The 24,352-nt window shown below is 33.5% G+C and overlaps 1 protein-coding gene across 13 annotated transcripts in view; it reads left to right on the forward strand.

Annotated features, from left to right (window-relative positions):
- Positions 1–24,352, forward strand: part of ARAP2 (ArfGAP with RhoGAP domain, ankyrin repeat and PH domain 2) — a 226,810-nt gene that overhangs the window by 94,730 nt on the left and 107,728 nt on the right. For all 13 annotated transcript variants that reach the window (XR_011649522.1, XR_011649516.1, XM_058299917.1 and 10 more), the window contains 7 exons: positions 3,436–3,614; positions 11,957–12,072; positions 13,917–14,116; positions 18,004–18,089; positions 18,733–18,915; positions 22,656–22,830; positions 23,217–23,351. Coding sequence is in view for 11 of the 13 variants with exons in the window: in XM_058299917.1 (XP_058155900.1) it covers positions 3,436–3,614; positions 11,957–12,072; positions 13,917–14,116; positions 18,004–18,089; positions 18,733–18,915; positions 22,656–22,830; positions 23,217–23,351 (1,074 nt within the window). In the remaining 2 variants the exon portion in view is untranslated. The remainder of the gene's footprint in view (positions 1–3,435; positions 3,615–11,956; positions 12,073–13,916; positions 14,117–18,003; positions 18,090–18,732; positions 18,916–22,655; positions 22,831–23,216; positions 23,352–24,352) is intronic.

The following is a 24,352-nucleotide window of genomic DNA, read 5'->3' on the forward strand; positions in this document are numbered from 1 at the left end:
TAATTACAGGAAAGTGACTATTGAAACACTTATTCTTTGTTTTACCTATTTCTCTTCTCCCAACTTGGAATGCTTTGCTTAGAGCAAAGCCCTATCTATGTTACAACATGTTCTCAGAAGGAATGGTACTTATCACAGTGCCAAAATGGAGATACACACTAAATATATATTTCTTATTGAGAAGAATAAAAGTATCTTGGTGTGAAAAGCATGCAAAATCTAGTGTATAAATAACTTTGCCCAAGACAGTTTTCCAAGAGGAAATCATTATTTACTTTTGAATATCGTGACTTATTAGAGTACATTCCCCATGTCTAGGGGTATACACATTGCATAGCCAAATGGGTTATCAGTGGTACTGATGGATTATCAGTGGTACAGACAATTCAAATTTTCTTATTTTTGAATTATCTGTACCACTGTTTCTCTTCTGAACATTACTATTAATCCCTTTTCTTCATGACTGTTTACTTCTTATTAGTAAATAAGGCCCTCAGGAGCTAAGTAATTCTTCTAGGCCTTAAGGGAACTATTTGTTCAGATGCAGACATGATATCCTTAAGTCCAACAGATGTAATTGCCAGTTTCAAATTAATTCCTAAGAAACTGAGATATATACTAATAATAACCTAAAAGCCACAAATACTTTGGCCCAGTTCCTTGAATTATGATGAACATTTCAAACTCAGTGGTTTATGTGAATTAATACAAACAGTATATACCATTTATGTTGCAGGAATATCTTGTTTGAAACTAATGATAAGAGCTTATTACCAAGTTAAATGGAAAGTTTGTTGCTGTCACTGAAAATGTAATAAGTTATTATAGGGCAATTTAGAACTATTTAGCATATGTAAAATGTAGAATAGCTGCTACGTATTGACATTGATTGACTCAGCTTCCTGAATGTTTGCATATCTTCTAGTTTATGATATATAATGATGCTGGAGAAGTTTGATAAATATTTCATCTTTATATGGAGGAACAATTGGAGATTATGTAACACTTGCAAGAAAAAATTGAATTTTTAACAAAATACGTTAGCTTTGATCATTAAAGGCACAACCAACTCTTTTTAGTAGTTTTGAAGGTGAACAAAAATTAAGATAATTTAAAAATTAAAACTCCTTACTATGAAATACTTTGGATACATACTTAAATGTGAGCAAGACTGATACAGAGATGTATTTCAATCCATAATGAAGTTACTCCTGTTTCAGAAGGATCTGAGAAACTGTCCAATTTCCCAAGCTAGGTCCTGCTTACTCTATTTTTTCCTTTTTGGAAATTTTTCCTACCTGGGATTCAGTCTATTTTTATTTTTACTTTTGACATAATAATAATTATATCTCCAATTGTTTTAGCTAGCCCCTTTTCCAGCTCATTGAGTTGTACCTCAAGGATAATCTATTGCTTCTTTTTTTTTTTTTTTACATTTAACATTTACTTATTTCCATGGGTCTTTTTTTGTACTGTCAACCTCAATTCACATATCACTACCAGCCTGCCTAGCTGCTCATAATCAAGGCACTGGAGACCTGAGGTGGTTATGTTAATAAAATAGAACCTCTTACCTTCTTTGCTTGCCCAACTCTTGATCCCAGCCTACCTTTTTTTCTGGGTAATTGCTTTTTAGTTTTACCGTGACCACCTATAAAACATATTCAAAATTCAACCTTTTTTTTTCACTCTTCTTTTTTTGTTTTTAAAGATTGATTTATTTCTCCCCATCCCACCCCCATCATTGTCTCCTCTCTGTGTCCATTTGTGGTGTGCTCTTCTGTGTCTCCTTGTCTTCTCTTTAGGCAGCACCAGAAACTGATCCTGGGACTTTCTGGAATGGGAGAGAGGCACTCAATTGCTTGTGCCACCTCAGCTCCCTGGTCTGCTGTGTCTCTTATTGTATCTCCTCTGTGTCTCTTTTTTTGTTGCGTCATCTTGCTGTGTCATCTCTCCATAGGCCAGCACTCCATTGGGCCAGCACTCCACGTGGGCCAGCACTCCTGTACAGGCCAGCACTTCTGTGTAGGCCAGCTCACTACACGGGCCAGTTTCCCTTCACCATGAGGCCCCAGGAGTTGAACCCTGGACCTCCTATATAGTAGATGGGAGCCCAATCACTTGAGCCACATTCACTTCCTCTTTTTACTCTTGCTAATATCTCAAGTTTTTATATGCTCTTTTGATTCCATTTTCATTGTACTTTAAGTCCTGATTATGTTATTCATAATCTCCAAGCTTCCAGTTTAGTCTACCTGTTGCTGCAGCATCATCATGCTAAAAATGCCCCGTCTTTGCCAAGAATCCTGAAATGATTTCCCTTTGCTTCTCAGTAAAGAAAAAAGTCCTTAAACAGGCAATGTAGATTCTCTAGCCTATTTCCCATTATTTCCTTGTGAATCCAAAATTATAAATATACTCATCTACAGATTAGTCCTTGAGCAGTTGTTGTTTCTTCCTACCTTTGTTCTTATGTTTTCCTCTGCTCAAAATCCTGTTCCTGTTCTTCCCACCCCCAAAATCCAGTTTCATTTTCTGAATTGCCCCTCATTCTCAACACCTAGCATAAATAACCCTTTTTCATGTGCTAAGGACAGTTGTCAGAATTAAACATCTGACTCTTAATTCTAGTACTAACTTGCTTTATGTCCTTCAAGAAATTACTTACCTTGATTAAATTGACTCCTGTATTTTTTGATACTCTTTGTATGACATTTATATCATACTGTGTCCTTTACATGTTCTAGTCTAACTTGACTTATAGCTTTGATTGTTCTTGGGAGACTAGATGAAATTCCTACTTCCATATCACAGTGTGTTGTACATAGATAAATGCCACTTGATGTTTGTGGAATAGGTGAGAGAACCAAGTTCTAATTTCCTAGATGAGATGCTAATATTAGAAAGTATGGTGAGAATGGAATGAATGAGTAAGTATCAAGGCATACTCTTTAGTAAAGTAGGTGCCAACTGACTGTAAACTTGAAAGTAATATTTCATGGGGATTTGGTGACAATTGTTAATCTTCTTAATTGTAGGGAGCGATATTACTTCTTTTAAAAGAGAATCCAATCTCATAAATGATCTAAAAAAGTAATTCTCGATAGCATGCATATGAATCCATCTGGGTTCTTTTTAAAATGTAGATGTTGACTCATGTGGTATATGGTGGGGCCTGAGATTTTGCATTTTTAAGCCTGCATTTAACAGGCTCCAAGGTGAAGCTGATAGTACTGCTTCCAGGACAACTGAGTTGTAAATGCTGTTTCTTTTCTCTTAGAGAATTGGGCCATTTGGCCCTCCTACAATAGCATTTATGTTTGTGGTTGTTGAAAAGAATCTGTTGCAGATACAATAGATTTCTTGTCCATGTTTCTGTGACTATATGACTGATAGAAGTATGGATATATGTATTTTTCTCCTGTCTATTTTCAGAGGAGAGAAATGACTGGATCAGCATTCTTTTAAATGCACTGAAATTGCAGTCCCTTACCTCACGGTCTTCAGCGGTTGTTGCACCTGAGAAATATGGATATCTTGAATTGAGAGGTTATAAAACCAAAATTTTTACTGTGTTAAGTGGAAACAGCGTGTGGCTTTGCAAAAATGAGCAGGTGAGCTATGTTACAGTAATTGCAAATTGCTGTTCCTTGATTGCATTAACAGCTATGCTTTGTTAGAATATTATTGTTTTTTCTTATAGGAAGAAAAGTTTTACTTAGAGTTTTGCTTTTGCCTTGAATATTACAAAGAACTGAATTCTGTCAGTTCCTTTAGCAGAAAGAAAGATATTTACATGAGATTTGTGGCTGGATATACCTTTTTAAGGGATTGAGGAAAGAGAATCGTTAAAAATAATTTTTGAAAAGTATCTTTTAGCTGAAGTAACTTTATAAAGCTACATGAGAGAATTTTAAAGACCCAATTAACCATTATAGCTGTTGATAAATTAGGCCCAGTCCTGCACTTGCTGTGCTTTTCTTATTTTGTGAGAGAAATTTATACTACAGCACAAGGAAAGGTAACCTGTTTCCAAGTATATAGGTATTTTGTTTTATGTTATGTTTTTGTTCTTTTTGAGCAGATGTACTTCCTTACAGAGGAACTATTGATTAGAGGCAAGTGATATATACACACATACACACACGAATACATACAGACATACATACATATATACACATACATACATATATATGTGTCTATATAGATATCTGTATGTGTATATAAATATATATATAGTAGTTGTGAATTGTTTATTGAGTTTAGTTAATATCCAATGACTCAGTAAACTAGAATATAAATGTTTTGAAGAAACTGAAGGCAAAATAAAGTAATGTATTCTGTTAATTTTAATTTTATTAGCTTCTAAAGATGTTCTTTTCCCTATCATCTCTAGGTCTTATTAAAAAATTAAAAATGTTTTAAAAATTATGAAAAATTTTCCCTTTCTCCTTATTTGGAATAATTTATTTCTTAATCTTTCAACCTAGAGTATATTAGATCTCTAATTAGTAATTACTTATGGAACTTAACTGTGGGCTTTCAACATCTGATCTAAATTGAACTCATTTTATGGTATATTTTGTTATGGTAAGGTAAAATATAAATGCTAACTATTTTCATAACAAAAACTAAAGATGTCACTTCATAGCAAACAGTAGTTTCAAACACATTAACTGTAGCTCTTTATTCAAGGGACTTCTGAACTTCAGTGTCAATTTACTTATTGCATTTTTTTTTGGATAGGATTTCTTAACCATTTAATTGCAAAAGGCATCATTGAGCACTATTGGATTATTAACAACTTGGAAAGTTAACATATTCCTCAAGAAAAATAGTGGTGTACAGTTTAATAACATGTACAAACTGAATATGAACATTTTTTGTCTGTGAAGTAGATGATTAAAACTTTTTTTGTGGAATGGAGGTTAAAAATGCATAATTTGCATATGTCATTTTGGAAGTTACCTTGCCAAATTAATTGAAGTATTCATTTTTACTTGCACAGACCTGATGGACTTCAGATTATTAATTTCATTGTTCACATTAGCTAGATTGTCTGAGTTTATATTGTTATTCCCTAGAAGTAAGGTATTTTTAAAACTTTATTAACATTTTTTGATTAGTAAAAAATTATGTGAAATTATTGCTTTCATGTTAATAACTAAGTGCAAAACTCAGTTACTATCATTTGTTGAGGTCCAGGTACTGTGCTAATTAATTTATAAACATTCCCTTTTAAACTTCCACACAAATCTATGAGGAAACTATTCTTACTCATGCTTTATAGATGAAAAAAATGAGGATTAAATAATTTTACAGTTCCTCATACAGAGTTTAATTTAAAACCAAAATTTTATAACTTTAAGTTTAGCTACCACTATACCACACTGTCTTTTTAAAGTCCGTGTTAAAAAGAATCGTTTTGATATGTAAACTTTTGGAAATTGACTAAGATTCTTTCCGTGAATAATATAGTTGCTGAGGCATTTCAGAACATGCATTCAATAAACATTGTGTACTACATGTCAGGCATTCTAATAATAATGTTTACTGAGACAAAAGACATTTCAGGAGAAGTTTAAGGCAAGTCAGCAGTTATGATGGCTAGTTATCTCACAGTTCTATTAGATTATGCAGGAGATGTAGAGAAATGCAGAAAAGGGGCCTCAACTAAGCCTTCCATGTTTACAAGTAATAAATGAGTATTTTTTACCTTCTTAAAAATGAAAGCATTACAGAAAAGACCCCTCCCCATCTCTTGAAAGGTAATCATATTTTTAAATTTTTTTTATTGTAGTATGTACACACACACACCTGAAAGTTTCCTGTTTTAGTCATTTTCAAGTGTATAATTCAGTGATATCTATTACATTCAAACTATTGTGCTATCATCAGCAACATCCATTACCCCAAAATATTAATCACCTCTGAGAGAAACTCCATGCCCATTAAGCAATAACTCCTCTTGTATTATATTTTTGATATATGTATATTAAGTCCTTTTTATATACATTAAAATTGTTTTTGTATGTGTTTAAATATTGTATCATATTACATGGGGCCAGGTCTTAAAGGACTTGGCCATGAGCTAAGTTTTAAGGGACTAGTTAGCGCAAGACTTCATAGAGAAGTTAAAAAAGAGCCTTCATTTTTAGTCTGTGGCTTATCATTCCAGCTTCATCTATTTTTATACCTTTCTCTCCAGACTGAAAGTTACTCATTGGTTGTCTGACATGGTTGAGCAGGTTGTGTGAAGAACTGTGTGATGTGCTAAGGAATCTTGCTCATGAACACAGTGGAAGTAGGGGAAATCAGACCTGTGGTTTAGAAAAAGTACTAAATAATATAAAATAGTTTAACACAGCTTCTAGAAGCTTTGCACACATACACATACATACACAAAGGTGAGAAAAAATCTGTTCATCTTAAATATATACGAGGTGTTAGATTTGAACGTCTGTTTCTTAATTTATACTGGATCTAATTTACTGCCATGCATTAAAGCTTAATTATTTTAATTTTAAAACAGCGAATTTATTGTCTACATGAATAGCATGCATAGAATAAAAATAAAGGAAATTGATCCACAATGTATCCATTCTAACATATGAACTATTTTCATTTTTCTTGCCGGTATGTATACGTAGTTTTAATAATTTACTTTGGGCTAACTTCAGAGAGAGTAAATAGACAGTGGATAGAGGTAGAAGGGTAGCTATTATAGCATATGTTTGAGAGTTATTAAAGAAGAAGCTCATTTATAGCAAAGAAAATTGGACTGGGATGTAGGAGTTTAGGGTTGTCATTCTTGCTCTGCTACTAATTGGCTCAGATAATTAAGTTAATCTCTTTAGGTTTAAATGATATTATATAAAGAACAGGGATTGATGGATTACTATCTCTAAAGCCATCATTTAGGTTGTATGTTCAAATTCCAGATTTCAGAATTCAAAATTTCAGACCCATTAACTCAAAATTTCTGGGGATGGGGCATTAGAATCTGTATTCTTGAAGTACTCCAGGTGATTCAGTGACAGGTGGTCCCCAAATCACATATTGTAAAACACTGCTCTAAGGTGGTGTTTTTGTTTTTTTTTTTTAATGCTTCAAAAATTATATGCCTTTAAGTGAGCATCCAGGGAAAGAGAGCAAGATATTTCTGAAGTTGGGAATGTGTAAAAATGTGTAAAAATAGTCTTCAACTTTAATGAGATGAGTGCTTCTTTAGTTCATCCCACAACTCAGCAGGATTACTATACCTCTTACTGTGATTAACAGATTGTACATTTTGAGACTTTTGCAAATATAGTTAAGAAAGTTGTTATTAGTGCTAATTTTAAACTTTGAAGAGTAATACAAAGAGTATATAGTTTTAAACTAATCTATAGCTACTGATTTTTCTATAATCTCAATTTTATCTAAATGTTTAATTTATATAATTTCATAAGCTTATATGTCCTACTTTACCTATTTAATTTACTTTTCTTAACACAGATTTTTATTATTAGAGGATGTCCAATAGAAGGAATTTAAAAATTCCGTTTCTAAAATCAGCATAAAGGGAGGTGTTTAAACCGCCTGAAAGATACTTTTCAACTGTTACTTCTTATAGATTCCTTTAAATTGCTATGTATGTTTGGAAATTTGCTTTAATTTTGTAGACTATTGTTTATCTTTCTAGAGCTTTCTCTCCACTTCCATGGGTGTCTTTTTTTTTCACTTTTTTTTTATTCATTTTTTAAAAAATATTACATGTCAAGCACTCCTACAAAAATATTTTCAAAATGTTCCTTCTCCTTCTGAATCTGCCTTTCCTACTGAATCAAGAACTTCTATTTTCTAAGTTAAAATAGTGATTGGAATGGACCATTATATTACCTTTACTTATTTTTAAAATTCCCTCTCTTTTTAAAGAGAAGTGGTTGGTGTCAATAAAAGGATGCCAATTCTGCATAGTCTCAATGAAGTTCACTGACTGTTTTCATAGGGTTCTATGAGTAATAGACTTACACATTGAATTAATGTGGACTGGTATTTTCCAGCCATTCAGTTCAAGGATTCACTTTTTGCATCCTCTTCTTTCCCATTCATTCACTAGCAGATTGTAGGAATTGAAACTTTGAGTAGCTCTTAGCTACATAAGAAAAATGTCTTTGAGAATGTTTGTGTGCTGCCTCCCCCAAAAGGCTATAAGAAATAACTGTTAAGAGATAGGTTAAAATATTTGCTAGAGAGGAAGATGGCACACTAGAAACTGACATTAAAATTCGTTACCTTATTATTCCATTTCAAAACACGGTGGTACTGTCATCACCTGAATTAAATGTCATCCCTTTAAATATTTAACACTATTTCATAACCCTATACCCAGTGTATTTTAATTTTCACACATTTTCTTCCTTTTCCTGTCTGTATTCTTACATTTTAGATTCCTGCAATGTATTATAATTTTGGTCATTTTTCCATACCATTGCTTCAACTTTGTATAAAATGAGGTGTGTAATTGAGTTTGTATAAGTAATACCACTGGGATCTTGAATTTTGGTGAGGGGTAACATAACACACAGAGATAAATAAAAATATGAAATTTCTGGTAGTTTTCTATATATAGTCTTTTCTTCCTTTTTTATTTCTTTGGCAAGAAATCTTATGACCCTTACTTAAAGAGTTGTTTACATTTAAAATGCTGTAATTCCTACAAAGAGGTACCAGTTTCATTTCAATCTGAAAAATATTAGAGTTATGCTTTTTTATATTCCCAAATTAAGAGTGTGTATGTTTATGTTGTTGACTGTTGTATCTTCAGGAGTGCCAGGCAGTAAACTTTTGTACCCAGTAAACTTATCGTAGAATTATCTTGTAGAGTTAATAGTTGTTTATGGCTATTTTGATGACTGGAGATTTTAGTCTTTCTTTTTTTCCCCCATTAATTGTTTCTTTATCTCTTTCCCCCTTTTATTTTTAATTAGGATTTTATTGCTTTCTTGCCAGTTTCTTTAAGCTCATTATATAATACAGATATTAATCTTCATATTTTATTTCCTAAACTATTTTTCTGAACTGTTGGTTACTTTTCATTTTCCAGTTAATTTTTATTGTATAGAAGTTTTTGCATAATTAAATTGTACTTTTCTATCATTTCAAAGCTTACAAATTTTCTGTATTTTTGGAAACATTATTATTTTCTAAATTTATCTTAAAGGGGCATGGATGTAATATATAAGCCAGTATTTTGAAATTTTTAAATGATTATCACACATGGACATACACTGAAATCTAATTAATGCCATAAACTTGGTATTGCTGGTTGAATACAGTTTCTACAAATGGAAAGGAAGTGAATTTAGGGAATTGGCTTTGGTTTCCATTTGTTGGTTTGTCCTGACAGCCAGTCTCTCATCTTTTCCTGATAAGTGAGTGAACATCATGTTAATATTAGTGAGTTGATTACAATCAGATGTCTTGCTTGGTGAATTTTGGTTTCCATTTCATGATAATTGTGGCATTGAGGTTTTAAGTACATAAACTCATTTGATTAAATATTCTCAAATCAGGTTATAAAAATAAACTCATTTCCCTTCATTCCCCCAACATAATGTTCCCTGGTGCTCTGGCATGGGAGTGAAACTCTAACAGAATTTAAATGGACCTCATGGGTCTATGGGTTGTATGGCACAGAAAGAAGCAGCAGGATGTAGGTGGTGCCCCCAAATTATCTGGCCAAACTCTGCATCTGGTGTTTCCCAGGAATTTCGGTGCCAATGTCGTACAATGCCACATCTGTTTTCAACAAATGAGTTCTTAAATTCCTGGCATGGAAACCTGGCATCCAGTATTTCTGAAAATAGGTTTAAGATTTCAGCAAATTTTGGGTTAACAAGCCCTTTTAACATTTTTCTGTTTAGGAATCAAATTTTTGGGTTTTTTTTTTTCTTTCACTATGTGGTTTTAAAATGTAGTTTTAACCAGTATCTTTGTAAATATTTGCAATTCTATCTGAATGATTAATATGAAATTGTTGGGTATGAGTGCTTTCAATCATTTATAGATAAAATGGAAATATTTTCTTAGAAGGCAAATTCTATATTTAGAACCCTCCAATGAAAGGATTGTCTACTGTGTATCAGGTTCTTAATCTATATTGCTTTATTTAATTTTTATAGCAATGCTATATGAGTTAAGTACTACTCTCGTTTCATAAGTGAAAAAAATTGAGGTCTAGATAAACTTAACAACTTGCTAATGGTCTAGCCAGTGAGTGGCTTAGCCAGGCTTCTCCTGCAGGTGTGACTCCAATACCCACTTGGTCATCCACCCACCTTTGCAGTGCCCTGATCTGCTTTGCCACTCCTGGCCATTGTGTCATATTAGTTGTGGGGATTCTGCTTTTTTTTTTTTTTTTAATGTTTTTTATTGTTTTTTTTTGAAGATACATAGATCACAAAAAATGGTACATTAAAAAATGTAAGAGGTTCCCATATACTCCCCACCCCACACCCCCATTCCTCCCAACATCAACAACCTCTTTCATCATCATGGCACATTCATTGCATTTGGTGAATACATTTTGGAGCACCACTGCACTGCATGGATTATAGTTTACATTGTAGTATACACTTTCAGCCAGTCCATTCAGTGGTTTATGGTAGGATATATAATGCCCAGCATCTGTCCCTGCAATATCATTTAGGACAACTTCAAGTCCTGAAAATGCCCACACATCACATTTCTTCTTCTCTCTGCCTACCCTCAGCAACATTCGTGGCCACTTTCTGCAAGTCCTGCTTTTTGAGACTGTAAATTCTATAACAAATTAAATGTAAACTATTTCTTACTCCAGAATCTGATCTTAGTTTTATACTTTCTATAATAGTATCATTATAGCCAATGAATTTCTGCATTTTTTAATCCAATTTGTAGCATTTTAAAAAGTTTGGCTCATTACTGACTTCTGTCTGCTTTTCTAAATGAGAAGAGAGCTGCTCATGATCAGCTTGTGATTAATGGGTAATTTATTCTCAGTTTTCTTGAAAATTTAACATTCACATTTAATTCCAGTTTTTTGGTATTTTTAAAATTTACTTATGACTGATAGTTATTTTTTTTAATCTTTTTTGGTGCTAGCTATTTTTTAAACATTTATTACTTGTAATTAAAATTTTAATAGGTAATGCATTCACTTGGTTTCAGGTTCAAAAGGTATAAAATTTTAAAAAAGGTATAAGTATAAATAATAATAGTATCTGACTAGTATTTTATAGCACTTACTGCATCTCAGACCTTCTAAAGATTTTTAATATATTAACTTATTTAATCCTCACCAAACTATGCAATAGGGCCTACTATTATTATCCCCATTTTGCACATGAGTGATCTGTAGCAGGAGAGAGAAGTGTATTTGAACCATGTGCTTCTTGCACTCTTTTGCCATTCATCCAGTTTTACTTCCTGGAGGTAGCTAATAACAATTTATTGTTATTCTTTCAAATACAGTCTCTGCAAGTTTAATCAAATATGAAGTTGTGGATATGTGTGTGTTTATGTTCGAATATATTCTTTTCCTCTTTAAACAAATGGCAACCTATCAACAGACAATTTTCTGCACCTTCCTTTTTCCAGTTGATATATTTTGAGGATCATTTAATACCATTTTTACATAGACAATCATTTATTTCACATGGGCCAATATTCAGGTTTTGTGCATTATATTTAAAATAAAACAATGTTATCTTATATTGAAAGTGACTACCTGAAATAACCTATTTGTAATTCATTTTTAATGAATTGTTTAATTCTCTTTTAATTTTCTCTCTCTCTATATATAGTAAAAATTTAGTAGCACTTACTAGAAAAATATTACTGAACTTTCAAATCCATTTGTTTGTTTCTTTATAGATATATATATACACACACACATACATATATATATATTTATGTTTTTCTCCAAAACTAGGATTATAAGAGTGGACTTGGTATTACCATAATCCCTATGAATGTAGCAAATGTAAAGCAGGTGGATCGAACTGTGAAACAATCTTTTGAAATAATCACTCCCTATAGGAGTTTTAGGTAAGCAATTTTAAAACATTTTGTGGTTTGTACTACTATAGGAGGCCTTGGATGATTGACCTTTACAGTGTTAATAGTGATTTTTTCTCTTATAGGACACTTATTAAAATTATCTTATTATATTTCCATTTTGTCTAATTTATTAGCCAATATATTTTTTAGAATCTTGTAAAATTAACTTGAATAATCATACAACTGCCATACTATTTATTTTATGAGATTTGAGATGTTTCTTATCCCCCTTTTTCTTAGTAGAATTAGTGAATATATTAATTTTTTACCAACAGACATGTGCTAAATTCTCCCTTATTTCAAAGGAAGAATAAAAGTAACATATTTTGTTATCTTTAAACTGTATTATTATTTGCCATCTTTTTGCCTAATCAAATTCAATCCTTCTTTTAGGATCAATCCCTAATTATAATTCTTACATAATGATTTCCTGAATGGAACTCCAGCCCCAAATGATGCTAAATTTATGGATCTCACAGCACTTACTGATCCTTGTGTTTTAGCATTTAATTATATATTTCGTTATGGTATTCCCATAATTACTTCATTATGACAATGAAACAGAAAACTTAAAGTACTTGCTATGTTTTAATAATCTATGATGACTCTATAACTTCAGTATACAGAATAGGCATAAGTCACTATCTGTTGAATTAAGCCACATTAATTCATTTGTCCCAAATAGTCAACACACTGTGAGCTAGTGTGCTAATCAGAGGCAATTGTTATAGACCTTGGAAAGACTAACAATTATTTAGCAATTTCAAAAATACTACCAAATCTGTTGCTCATTTTACCTGTCAGAATATGTTCACTGGATCAAGACTGTGAAAGAAACGATTGCATAAAGAACAGTAAACTTAATTTTCACATATGCATATTCTAGCCTCAACTCAAAATGTTAATATTGGCTATCATTCTCTTTATGTAGAATCAGAATCATGAAGAAATTTATCAGTATTATAGGGATGATAGAATCATAGTTGCTTCAGAAAAAAATGTAATTCATGTAGTTCATTATTTTTGTGGATTATTTAGAATACATTAGTCATCTGTTATTTCCATTCAAAATTCAATGGATTTTCATCTTTAGAACAGAAAATTTTAATGTGCTTGTTCATTTTGTGTATCATTGACACAGTGAGTAGCTCATTACCTGTCACAGTGTAAATACTCAGTATATACTTGAATAATAGAACTAATGTTTAATATTTTCTCCCTTTACTCAGGCATCCTTTAAACACTAAGAATTTGAGTAAATCAGAACTTGACTAAAAATAAGTTAGAAATTTATTAGCATGGTAATCACTTAAAACTTTTTTGAGTTTTTAGTTTCCTAAAGCCATTTGGATGTTCTTCTAATTAAAAAATATAAGAGTCTATATTTAAGTCTGGGGAAAAAAATCACAATTTTTGGTGGGTGTTTTGATTATTTCATTTCAGGTTATCATGGAATACTTGCTTGGCAAAATATTCCAATAGTTCTTGGCCAGTCTCGTATTGATTATATAAGCACTGCTTAGGAGAAATATTGCCTCTTATTTGAGCTTTGGACCTAACAAGGCAATTTTAATATCCTGGTCAGAAAAATGCAAATGTTAATTTTAGTTTGAGATTTTTAATATGTCATAAGTAATGTGGAAAATTAAAAGGAAAAAATAGACTTGTTAAATTAGATGATTTTTAACAGAAAGGACAATCCAGAACTGCCTGGAAGGCATAGTTTTTATCTGCTATTTAATTTGTGAGGAAAATGAATATGCAAACGGAACATACTACTTAATTGGCCTTTACAAGGGAGATTGGTAATGCAGAAATGTTAATTGTTTCAGTTTTACAGCCGAGTCTGAAAAAGAGAAACAAGAGTGGATTGAAGCTGTGCAGCAATCGATAGCAGAAACTCTCTCTGATTATGAAGTAGCTGAGAAGATTTGGTTCAATGAATCCAACAGGAGTTGTGCAGATTGTAGTGCCCCGGATCCTGACTGGGCATCCATCAATCTCTGTGTTGTCATCTGTAAGAAGTGTGCCGGTAATTAGCAATAAGTTATGCTTATCACTGCTGGGTGGCAGATTGGCACTGAATGTTCTTTATTGTCATATGTGGTATGTCACAGCTAATAGTTGTGAAAAATAAAACCAGAAGAAGCTTATTACATGTAAATCAAATTCAGAAATATCTTACAATTCTAAATTCTCTTATGCATGACTTAGATGTAAAAATTGATTTTTAAGCATTTAATTACATTTTGTGCCTAATAGTCCATGTATGGATTTTTAAAAGACAAGGCTGAAATTTTTAGATTTTAGGTGAGTTTGTTCCTGAAAGCACCTGGATAAACTTGCATCTTTGCAGTAAGATTTGTCCATTTCCCCCTATTATTTTGTAAGACATGTTTTGCATATTAGGGTTATTCTCAGCTACAGACTTTGTATACCAGATCCAGAATCGCTTACAATCAGGGTTTTTATTTAGAAGCATTTTACAAGAGTATTGAAGATTATGAAAATAACCAGTACTATGAGTTATTTTCTTGTTTTGACTCATTCCTTGTACCTGCCTGATATCTCAGTGTATTTGGGAGCTGAGAATGTTGTCCAGGTGAGTGGAAGGAAATGGACTCCATCTTAGGGATTTGATCATGGTGGTCTTGGAGAAGGTCAGCCATAAACTAAACTTTACTTCAGTTTTCCAGCATTCCTCCCACTTCTCACGCCCTACTCCCACCCCCAAAACATTCACCAAATACAGTGCTTGTCATGGAGATTAAAAATATGAAAAAGACATGGCCTTTCCTCCACAAATAGATAACTGGTAATTGCAGTTGAATATATGATAAATGCAAAACTAGAGATGAGTATAGGGATCGATGAGAGAATACACAAGAGAGGCATTTAACTCTGGTAGAGCAAAGACAGTGAGTAGTGGGGTCAAATAATTATTTTAAACTTGATACTTTTTTCAAGCAGTGTTCTACATTTCTCAGTATACTTATAAGGTCGGTTTCCTTACCAGATAAATAACACTTTTGATAACAGCAACAAAAAGCCATCAACTAATCACCTTCTACTGTATTTACTAAGTTATCTGCATTTTTTGTTTTTATTTTTTTCCCCTTCCTTTTCTCCTCCTCTCACTGGGTGAGATACCCTTATGCTTCCAATGCTGTTCTTTTTACCTATGCTTGCTTTCTCTCCTCCTTCTCAGGATCCTCACCCTATCACTTATTCACTCCCTTTTGTAAGTATTCAACCATGATTTGGTTTGTTTCAGCATATAAACTTGTATAAGTCCCATTAACCAAACACCAGCAAACTTTTTGAAAACTTTCCATTTCCTTGTATGTGTCAAAGTCTGTCTCTGTTGACTTTCATAGACAAGATACTTTCAAGAATAGTGATTTGCATGTATTTTCTTCATTTAACTTCCCAGTTTTTCTTTAAAATTTTATAATCACCCTTCTTTGTTCTCTATGCCAGTAAAAATCTTTTCAACCATATTTACCAGTGTCTTTTACCTATCAAATTCTATGTAGTCAATTATGTTTATGACTTCTCTTTAGCATTTGATGCCCTTAACCAATCTGTCTTTCTGTGACATCCCACTTCCCACTTCCAGGATACCATTTTCTCTCTCTTTTTTTTTAAATACTTTTTCTTTTTAAAATTTATTTCTTCTCCCCCCCTCCCCCTTGTGGCTTGCTTGCTGTCTGCTCTGTGTCCATTTGCTATACGTTCTTCTGTGGTTTTTTTTTGCTTGTTTCCCTTTTTTTTGTGTCACCTTGCTGAATCGGCTCTCCATGGTGCTTGAGGGCTGGGCGGCACTCCACGGTGCTTGCAGCCAGCAGCTCTCCGCAGCTTGTGGGTGAACCTGCCTTCACAAGTAGGTCCTGGGATGCAAACCCAGGTCCTTGCATATCGTAGATGGGAGCCCAACTGATTGAACCACAGCCGCTTCCCCCCCCTTTTTTTTTTTTAAATATACTTTTTAATTTTAATTTTTACAGATACTTAGATTACATAAATGTTACATAAAAAATATTGGGGATTCAAATATGCCCCACTCCCTACCCCTCCTACATTTCCCCACATTAACAACATAGTTCATTAGTGTGATACATTTATTACAATTGATGAACACATTTTGGAGCATTGCCACTAAGCATGGATTATATCTTACATTGTAGTTTATACTTTCCCAAACAATTTTGTAGTGAATTATGATAAGATATTTATAATGGCCTGTATCTGCTGTTGCAGTGTCATTTAGGAATTGTCCTGAAAATGTCCTTATACCACACCTGTCTTTTTCCCTCCCCTCAGAACCTCCAGTGGCCGCTGCCTCCATGTCAATGACAAAAATTCTTTCATTTCTAGAATCACAATAAGTCTATAGTAGAATACCAGTAAGTCCACTCTAGTCCATTGTTCACCCCTCCAATCCTGAGGATTTTGGGATGGTGATATCCACTCTTTCTCTAATTGAGAGGGGGCCTAGATCCCTACTAATCCCCAATTGTTAATGTTTTACATGTGGATGGTACATTTGTCACGATTAATGTACAAATATTGAAACATTGATACTAACCATGGTCACCATTTTCTCTTAGTACTCAATGTTCTTGCCATTCTGATCTTATTTTTCAAGTTACTTTTCCTCTGCCTACTCCTGAAGTCTATGTGTTTCCTTGGATTACATCCTCAGCTCCCATTCACTTTATCCTCTATGTATTATTTAATTACTTGAATTCAACACTTATTTTTGAACAGATGACTCTCTTTCTGTTAAACATCAAATTCACGTAGTTACTTTGACTACCCTTCTGGAATCTCTACTTGAATTTGCCAAAGATACGTTAAAAACAACATGTCAAAAATGGAGCTCCCAATGCTGCCCAGCCCCTTACAAAACTGTGTACCCTCATATGTTTCCAATATAGATTAGAAGCAATGCTACTTACTTTGCACTCATGCCAAAGACCTGGTAGACCTTCGTGAAACTTCTCTTTCCTTAAAGCCCACATCCCATTAGAACCTTCTCAGCATCTCCAAATCTTTCCTCTTGGTTGTTTTTCTCCTCCTGTTTCCTCATCTCAGATTCTCATCATTTTTTGCCTAGGCTACTTCTAGCAGTCCCTTTCACTTCTTCCTACTTGTTTCTACATTTGTTTCCCTTCAATATTGCCTTTGGGTAGTCTTTAAAAATGCAATCCTCTGCAACTTCCTTTCCTGGGAATTCTAGGGCTTGGGCTCTGAGTAGTTTTCACCTGCAAAAAGGGAGAAAAGGAACACATATATGGAGAGGAATGAGCTTTCATTGTTCATAAAGCAAAAGGGCCCTTTAAGATCAAGGATAATGTCTTGTTTACTCTTGTTTTTCTCACAGCTTAGAAAGCATTTGACATATGCCTGAATGCCTAGTAATCACGAAGATGAGTTTTATAGCAGGATCAAATCTAGGATAATAGAATTCTAGACTCTTACCTTTTTCTTCCAGATGAATTACATTCCACATGAGACTTTACGTATACTTTGTTAGAGTTGTACATTATTTTAATAGTAGAAAAATAAGTATATCCACATATGTATAATTTAACCAGATGCATTATAGAAGAATTTCAGTGATCTACTATTCTAGTTAGTTATCAAATGAGGGAAAAAAAAGTATTTCAAAAGGTGACGTTTATACAAATGCAGGATCATGATGAAGATGATTGCTGCTATCTTCATGTAGTCATGATTTCTGTATAATAACAACCACTACTTTTAGTATTATTGGGATTTAGGAATGTAGATGTGTTTTAGGTTAAAAAGATATACATACACACAAATGCATACATGTGCATACACATATTTTTTAAAAAATAAAATAAATTTACAAACAAATTAAAATAGAAATGTAATTGTTTTTAACTTTAGGTCAACATAGATCTTTAGGACCAAAAGATTCCAAAGTTAGAAGTCTGAAAATGGATGCCAGTATTTGGAGCAATGAACTCATTGAGGTAAGTCTGATTAAACTATGGTGGTGTTTGGTATGATTTGGGGTAGGAGGCATGCATTGGGCCCACATGAAATTCTTTACCAGTTCTTTGATAAAGTCCTCACCACATTGTAAAAAATGGATTATAGCCTGTTTAATAGTAGCAACTCTTTCAGAATGTTTCCTAAATGAGACAGTTATTTTAGAAGTGGAAAGTACAGGAAGCTATAATAGCAATGGCTACTTTTAAAGAATTGACAGGCTTTTGTTTTGTTTTTGTTTTTAAGCTAGAATTTATTTCCTCTTTTACCCAGTGTGGATAAAATGTTTTTGTTTTGTTTTGTTTAAATATTATTGCGAGAAAACATTTCGAAAAAGTCACAATTCTCTTTCTTGGCCATGCTGTGTTATTTACTGTGTTATCCCATGTAGTCAACCATTTTAAATAAATCTATCACAATGAGAGCTTCAAAAATAATAAAAATGTTTTACTGCAGTTTGGGTTGGTTGTGTTTTCTTTCGCACTTCTACTTCCTGAAAGAGTTGGATCTTTTATGAGTTTTTCTGTATTTTATACTGTTATGTTTTCAATTGTAATGTTAGGTTTTTGCATATCCAAATACATTTTATAAACTGCTTTGCTTTATGATTTTTGGACAATTCAGCTTTTTATTGTCATTGGAAACAAAAGAGCAAATGATTTTTGGGCTGGTAATCTTCAAAAAGATGAAGAATTACACATGGACTCGCCAGTAGAAAAGAGGAAAATCTTTATTACTCATAAGTACAAAGAAGGAAGATTCAGGAAAACCCTTCTGGCGTCTCTCACCAAAGAAGAATTAAATAAGGTATTCACTAAAACACAATTTGGATTTTAATATCTTTTAAAATATGTGCCAGCATTCTTAGTAAGAAGTGAAAAAAAGTATACTATTTGATAAAATTATTGCTTAATTTAATTTTATTTATTTTTGAAAGCTTATACCAGTGTTTTCCCTGTCATTTCCCTTAAGGATCTAGTAGTATTAACAAAGGTTAAACTTCTCCCCCATAACTGCAGTTTCAAGCTAACCTAGACATAGGCCCATTATTTAAAAACTTTGGCAACTTTCCCTATTTTAAGGTCAAGATTCTGAACATAACCTCGGCTTTTACATTGCTTAGTTGGTCTCATCAAAATTGGTATAAGGTACTCAATATATTGTTACAAACTTCGATTTCCGTAGAGCTGGTAATTTGAAGTTTCATTTGCTTTTGCTTTAGTGATTCCAGCATCTAGTCTATGCAGCTCATTCTGTCTTTAAAATTTTGGCAGTGCTTTATTAAGTGCCCCCCCCCCTTTTCTTTTTCTCTATTGCTGCTTCAATCTCCTGTGTTTTTTTTAGGAGGCTCTTCTTATATAGATATTTATAGCACATACTTTCACATATCTTTTTTTTTATGCTTAGAGGATGTATTTTTTTCATGGTTCTCTGTTCTTTCTTATTTTTTTAGTGGTAATGCTTATTGGATAAGGATCCCCTGGCAAGTAACATTATACTGAACATTTTGGGATATAAATAAATAAAGATCATTTTCTATACTTGTCTAGAAATTGTGAGTTATAGAAAATGGATTTATGTCTCTTTTCTAAATTGAGTTTTACTTCTTTGTATATCTGTGGTATTAATAAAATGAGATCAACAATTTATTTTATTTTTTTGAAAGATTTATTTCTCCCCCCTCATTCCCTTCATTGTCTACTCTCTGTGTCCATTCACTGTGTGTTCCTTCTGTGTCTGCTTGTATTCTCACTAGGCAGCTCCGGGAACCGATCCTGGCACCTTCTGGAGTGGGAGAGGTGATCACTCTCTTTCTCCACTTCAGCTCCCTTTTCTGCTACGTCTTCTTATTTTCTCTCCTCTGTGTCTCTTGTTGCGTCATCTTGCTGCACCAGCTCTCAATGTCAGCCAGCACTCCTACATGGGACAGCTTTTCTGTGCTGGGAAGCATTTCCACACAGGGGGACCAGTACTCCAGGAGACCCTGAGCATTGAACCCTAGACCTCCTGTATGGTAGATGGGAGCCCAATTGGTTGAGCCACGTCTGTTTCCCAAGCAGTTTATTTTAATGCAATGGCACACAATGATTGCAGAATGCAGGAAAGTGATCTAAGAGCCAGGGAGATGAGATAGAGTGGTGGGAATCATTATTGTTAATATACTTAATTTTGTTTTGGGTGGTGTTTTCATAGGTGCTAATCACATTATTAAAATAATTGACCAAATGTACCAGGTATGGAGGACTGATAGGAGGATATTATAAACCAAGGATTATGGTTAATCTAATTCTGTGAACCAGAGACCCATAAATAAGTGTATAAATATAATAAGCTGTGGATTTGGAGAGGTAATTGGTGAGGCTGGAGAACCATGGCATATGTTTCCCCAATTGCTTCTCTCTCTGATGGTGAAGGGAATCTTGTCATTGGGTAAATAGTGATGTCTGCAAATGAAGTCCTGTGTGCCACACCACACAGATCTGTAAGTTTAGGTAAGTTTTAGATTTAGTTCTAGCAATTGTATTCCTTCTAAGAATATTTTAGGGACATCTACTCATTGGGACTTACCTTCACATCTGGCTTATTGAAAATGGCCCTCTTAGTGTTGGTGATGAATTTTTACAAAAAAATATACTTTTTTTGAGTATTGTGCATCTATCTGTTCTTGAGTCCTTTTTTGTTTAGGTGCTGGGGATACAATTGTAGGAAAAAATAGATGTGCTGCTTTCATTCACGGGAGTGACGGCCAAGTAAGGGAGACCAACCATAAAATTCTAGACACTCCAGTAAATATACAACAGCAAATAGAGCATGCTATGAAGGAAAAGAATAAGGGTGATAAAACAGAGAATAAAAAGAAATACATATCATTAAATTTGGAGCTCAGAGTCTATTAGAATAGAAGGGATGTTACCCAAAATCTTATCCAACAAACTTATTTTGCAGATGAGAAAAAACTAAGACCCAAGGAGGAGAAGGGATACACCCAAGATTACCTGTTAGGTACAGTCAGGTACAAGAATTCAGTGTTAAGTGCTTCTATGTTAAAGGGGATTCTAGAGGTCAGCTAGACCATGGTAGAAAAATGTCATTTTATTTTTAACAGTTGACCCTCTAGGGCTGGAACTGTGTAAGAATGTGTCTCAATTCCTCTGGGCGATACATGCTGAGCTGCCTTGGGGGCAGTTGATGGCAGTTGTTCTGAGACTACATCAGAAAAGGCAGATTTAACCAGTGATCTACTTAGGTGCACCATGACTGGAAGGAGTTAAAGTACTGAGTCCAATGCTAAAGGGTACCAAAATCACAGGATTTGGAAGCATTGAGAAGCCATTAAAGCAAGGCTTCATGCATTAAAGGGACTTGCATGAAGTGGGATGAAAGAGGGTGAGAAGAGATGTAAAGGTAGCTTACTTTAAGACATACAAAATTTTTAAAAAGTGTCAGATTCCAGCAGATCCTACTGTTTGTATAAGGATGCTATATACCATAATGTAAGTAAAGTTGTTTTATACCTTTTACTTGCTTTTCCTCCTTGCCACCCACACCCCTCCCCTGAAAAAAGAATTAGTCTTGAATTTACTTACATCCACTTTCCAAATGCCCAAAGTACAACAATAATGTAAAGATTCTATAGATCACAATTAGATAGGGGAAAAATACACACAAACTCACACATTACTGTTTTAGTTTCCTTGGCTGCTCAAGCAAATACCATGAGGTGGTTCATTTTAAACAGTTTAAGTTTATTTGCTCATGGTTTTGAGGCTAAGAAAAATTCCAAATCAAGGCTTCCTGAAGGTGCTGCTTTCTTCCCTAATACTGGTGTTATGGGATTGGCTTTCATTGATCCTTGGTCCTTAGCTCTTTTGTCATAAGGCAGTGCACATGGTGGCCTCTCCTGACCTCTCCCTTCTCTTCCGGGTTCCATTGATTTCAGTTTCTGAGTGTTACCTCTGTGGCTTTCTCCCTCTGTGTCTGAATTTCATTCTCTTACAAAGGACTACAATAATAGGATTAAGGCCCATCTTCATTGAGTTGGGACATACCTTAACTGAAGTAACCTCATTAGAAAGTCCTACTTAAAATGAGTTTACTCCCACAGAAACAGATTAAATTTAAGGACATGTCCTTCAGGAATACATACAGTACCCAAAACAATAATAACTGACATTCATACAACAAAACGTTTAGTATATATTTCAATATTACATTTGAAAGTTTTCAATTTCCTGTCAGCCATTGTCATAGTTAGTACGTAAGCATAAAAATGCCTTCCAAAGTAATAATGGTGGACTGGAAGGATGGGAACGTCAGATCAATGAAACAATGAATTGAGACATGGAGTTCATAGGTTATTATTTAAATCCATACAAAACAGGCCTTTCGTGTCAATGTACATTGCCTAATTTGGGATGTAGTTATTAGGTTTCTTAGAGAAATAGGAATACAAATTCCATCAGATAAATGAATTGGCAGACTTACTCATTTTAATAGTTAGAATTGTATTTTCTTCCTTAAAAACTGTATTTTCTTTTAATGACCAGGCTCTGTGTGCTGCTGTAGTGAAACCGGATGTCCTGGAGACAATGGCATTGCTGTTTAGTGGAGCAGATGTCATGTGTGCAACCGGAGACCCCATGCACAGCACCCCCTATCTGCTGGCCAAGAAAGCTGGGCAGAGTCTGCAAATGGAATTTCTCTACCATAACAAATTCTCAGGTTAGTAACTGTCTCTGTATCATCTTGATCTTTTTTGATATATTCCTAAAAGGACTGAAGCACAAATTATTTATTTCTCAAATAAGAAAAAACATTAGAATGAAGAAAAATTAATTACCAAAAAGATAGAAGAATCCTGAGACTAATTTATTTTTTATCTAATTTCAAGGAAATATTTAGAAAATAAATCTTTTGTGTTTCTGTAATCTTACAAATGGATGATAATACCACAAAATGACTTAAGTTCTTATTTGGAATTTTTTGCAAAGTATAGTAACTACCTCTATTTTGTGGTAAAGTTGAAAGAGTTGTCTTCAAACTTATAGGTGAAGGGAAAATTTTTTGAATTTTAGATTTCATATTTATTGTTTCTTAAATTTTTCTAGATTTCCCACAACATGACATTCATTCTGAGGTTGGATTAAGTCAAGAATCCACCCAGTCCACGTTCCTCTGTGACTTCTTGTATCAAGCTATTTCTGCTGCTTCTAAACTCTCTTCAGAGAAAAAACTGCTTGAAGGTATCTTTTCTGCTTCTTTTAGATTTTGTTACCTGATAAAGCTTTATTCTATTATCAAAACAATTAGTTTTAAATTTAGATCAATTTTTCCCTTTAAGATGTTAGATTTGATCTTACAATAAAGAAATATTTTTGAGGATTTAATATCTCAAAATAGAGACAGGTATTATTTCATACACTGCAGCAGAGATTTGCCACTGGGCTGGAATATTGAACAAATGCTCAGTAGAATTCACTCATGCCTACCTTAGAGCTAACCAGTCCTGATGCAGGTTTTAAGGATTATTCCAAAGAAATGTGAAACCCAGCCCTTCTTTTAGGGATATTCAACCCAACATAAGAGATAATACAGGTAAATGTGAGCATGTAGGAAGAACTGTTTACATTCTATAGAATACTAAGTGAAATCAAGTAGTTCAGGTTGTTTTGATTGTGTGTATTTTTCTTAAGTAAGAAAAAATAAGTTCAATCATAGTTTCAGAAAGAATGATGGCAATCAGTTTAATTTAAAAACATATTCTAGGTTTGGGAAAGTATTTGAGCAGAGTCATGGTGAACATTTGTGTTAACAGGCATGCGGTAAACATTGGGAAGTCATAATGAGTGAGTCATGTACTGCATACTCATGTTATATACATTCAAATCCTTTTGAAAAAATCTAGGCAGGAAAATAGAATGAGACATGCTTTCTGCCACAGAGTGTAGGAGAGATTACATAGTAATTGATGGTGGGTGTTGAGAGTTATACTCAGAATTACAGTATTAATTCCTTAGGTACTGTATATAATCCAGCTTTATTACTATATCAAAGGAACAATAGGGTGAAAAACTGACTTTAGGATGTTGATCCAGACAGTTGTGCATTTGAAGTGATGATTTCAGTATAAATGTTTTTGTTTCCCCAAAAACATCTAATTTAAAAGCAGAATTATATTCAAATAAACAATACTTTATTAGATTTTCCAGAAAATCATGGTTCTCCTTTAGTGAACATCTGCTAT

The sequence above is a fragment of the Dasypus novemcinctus genome, chromosome 1 (assembly GCF_030445035.2).
Source record: "Dasypus novemcinctus isolate mDasNov1 chromosome 1, mDasNov1.1.hap2, whole genome shotgun sequence".
Lineage (NCBI taxonomy): Eukaryota > Metazoa > Chordata > Mammalia > Cingulata > Dasypodidae > Dasypus > Dasypus novemcinctus.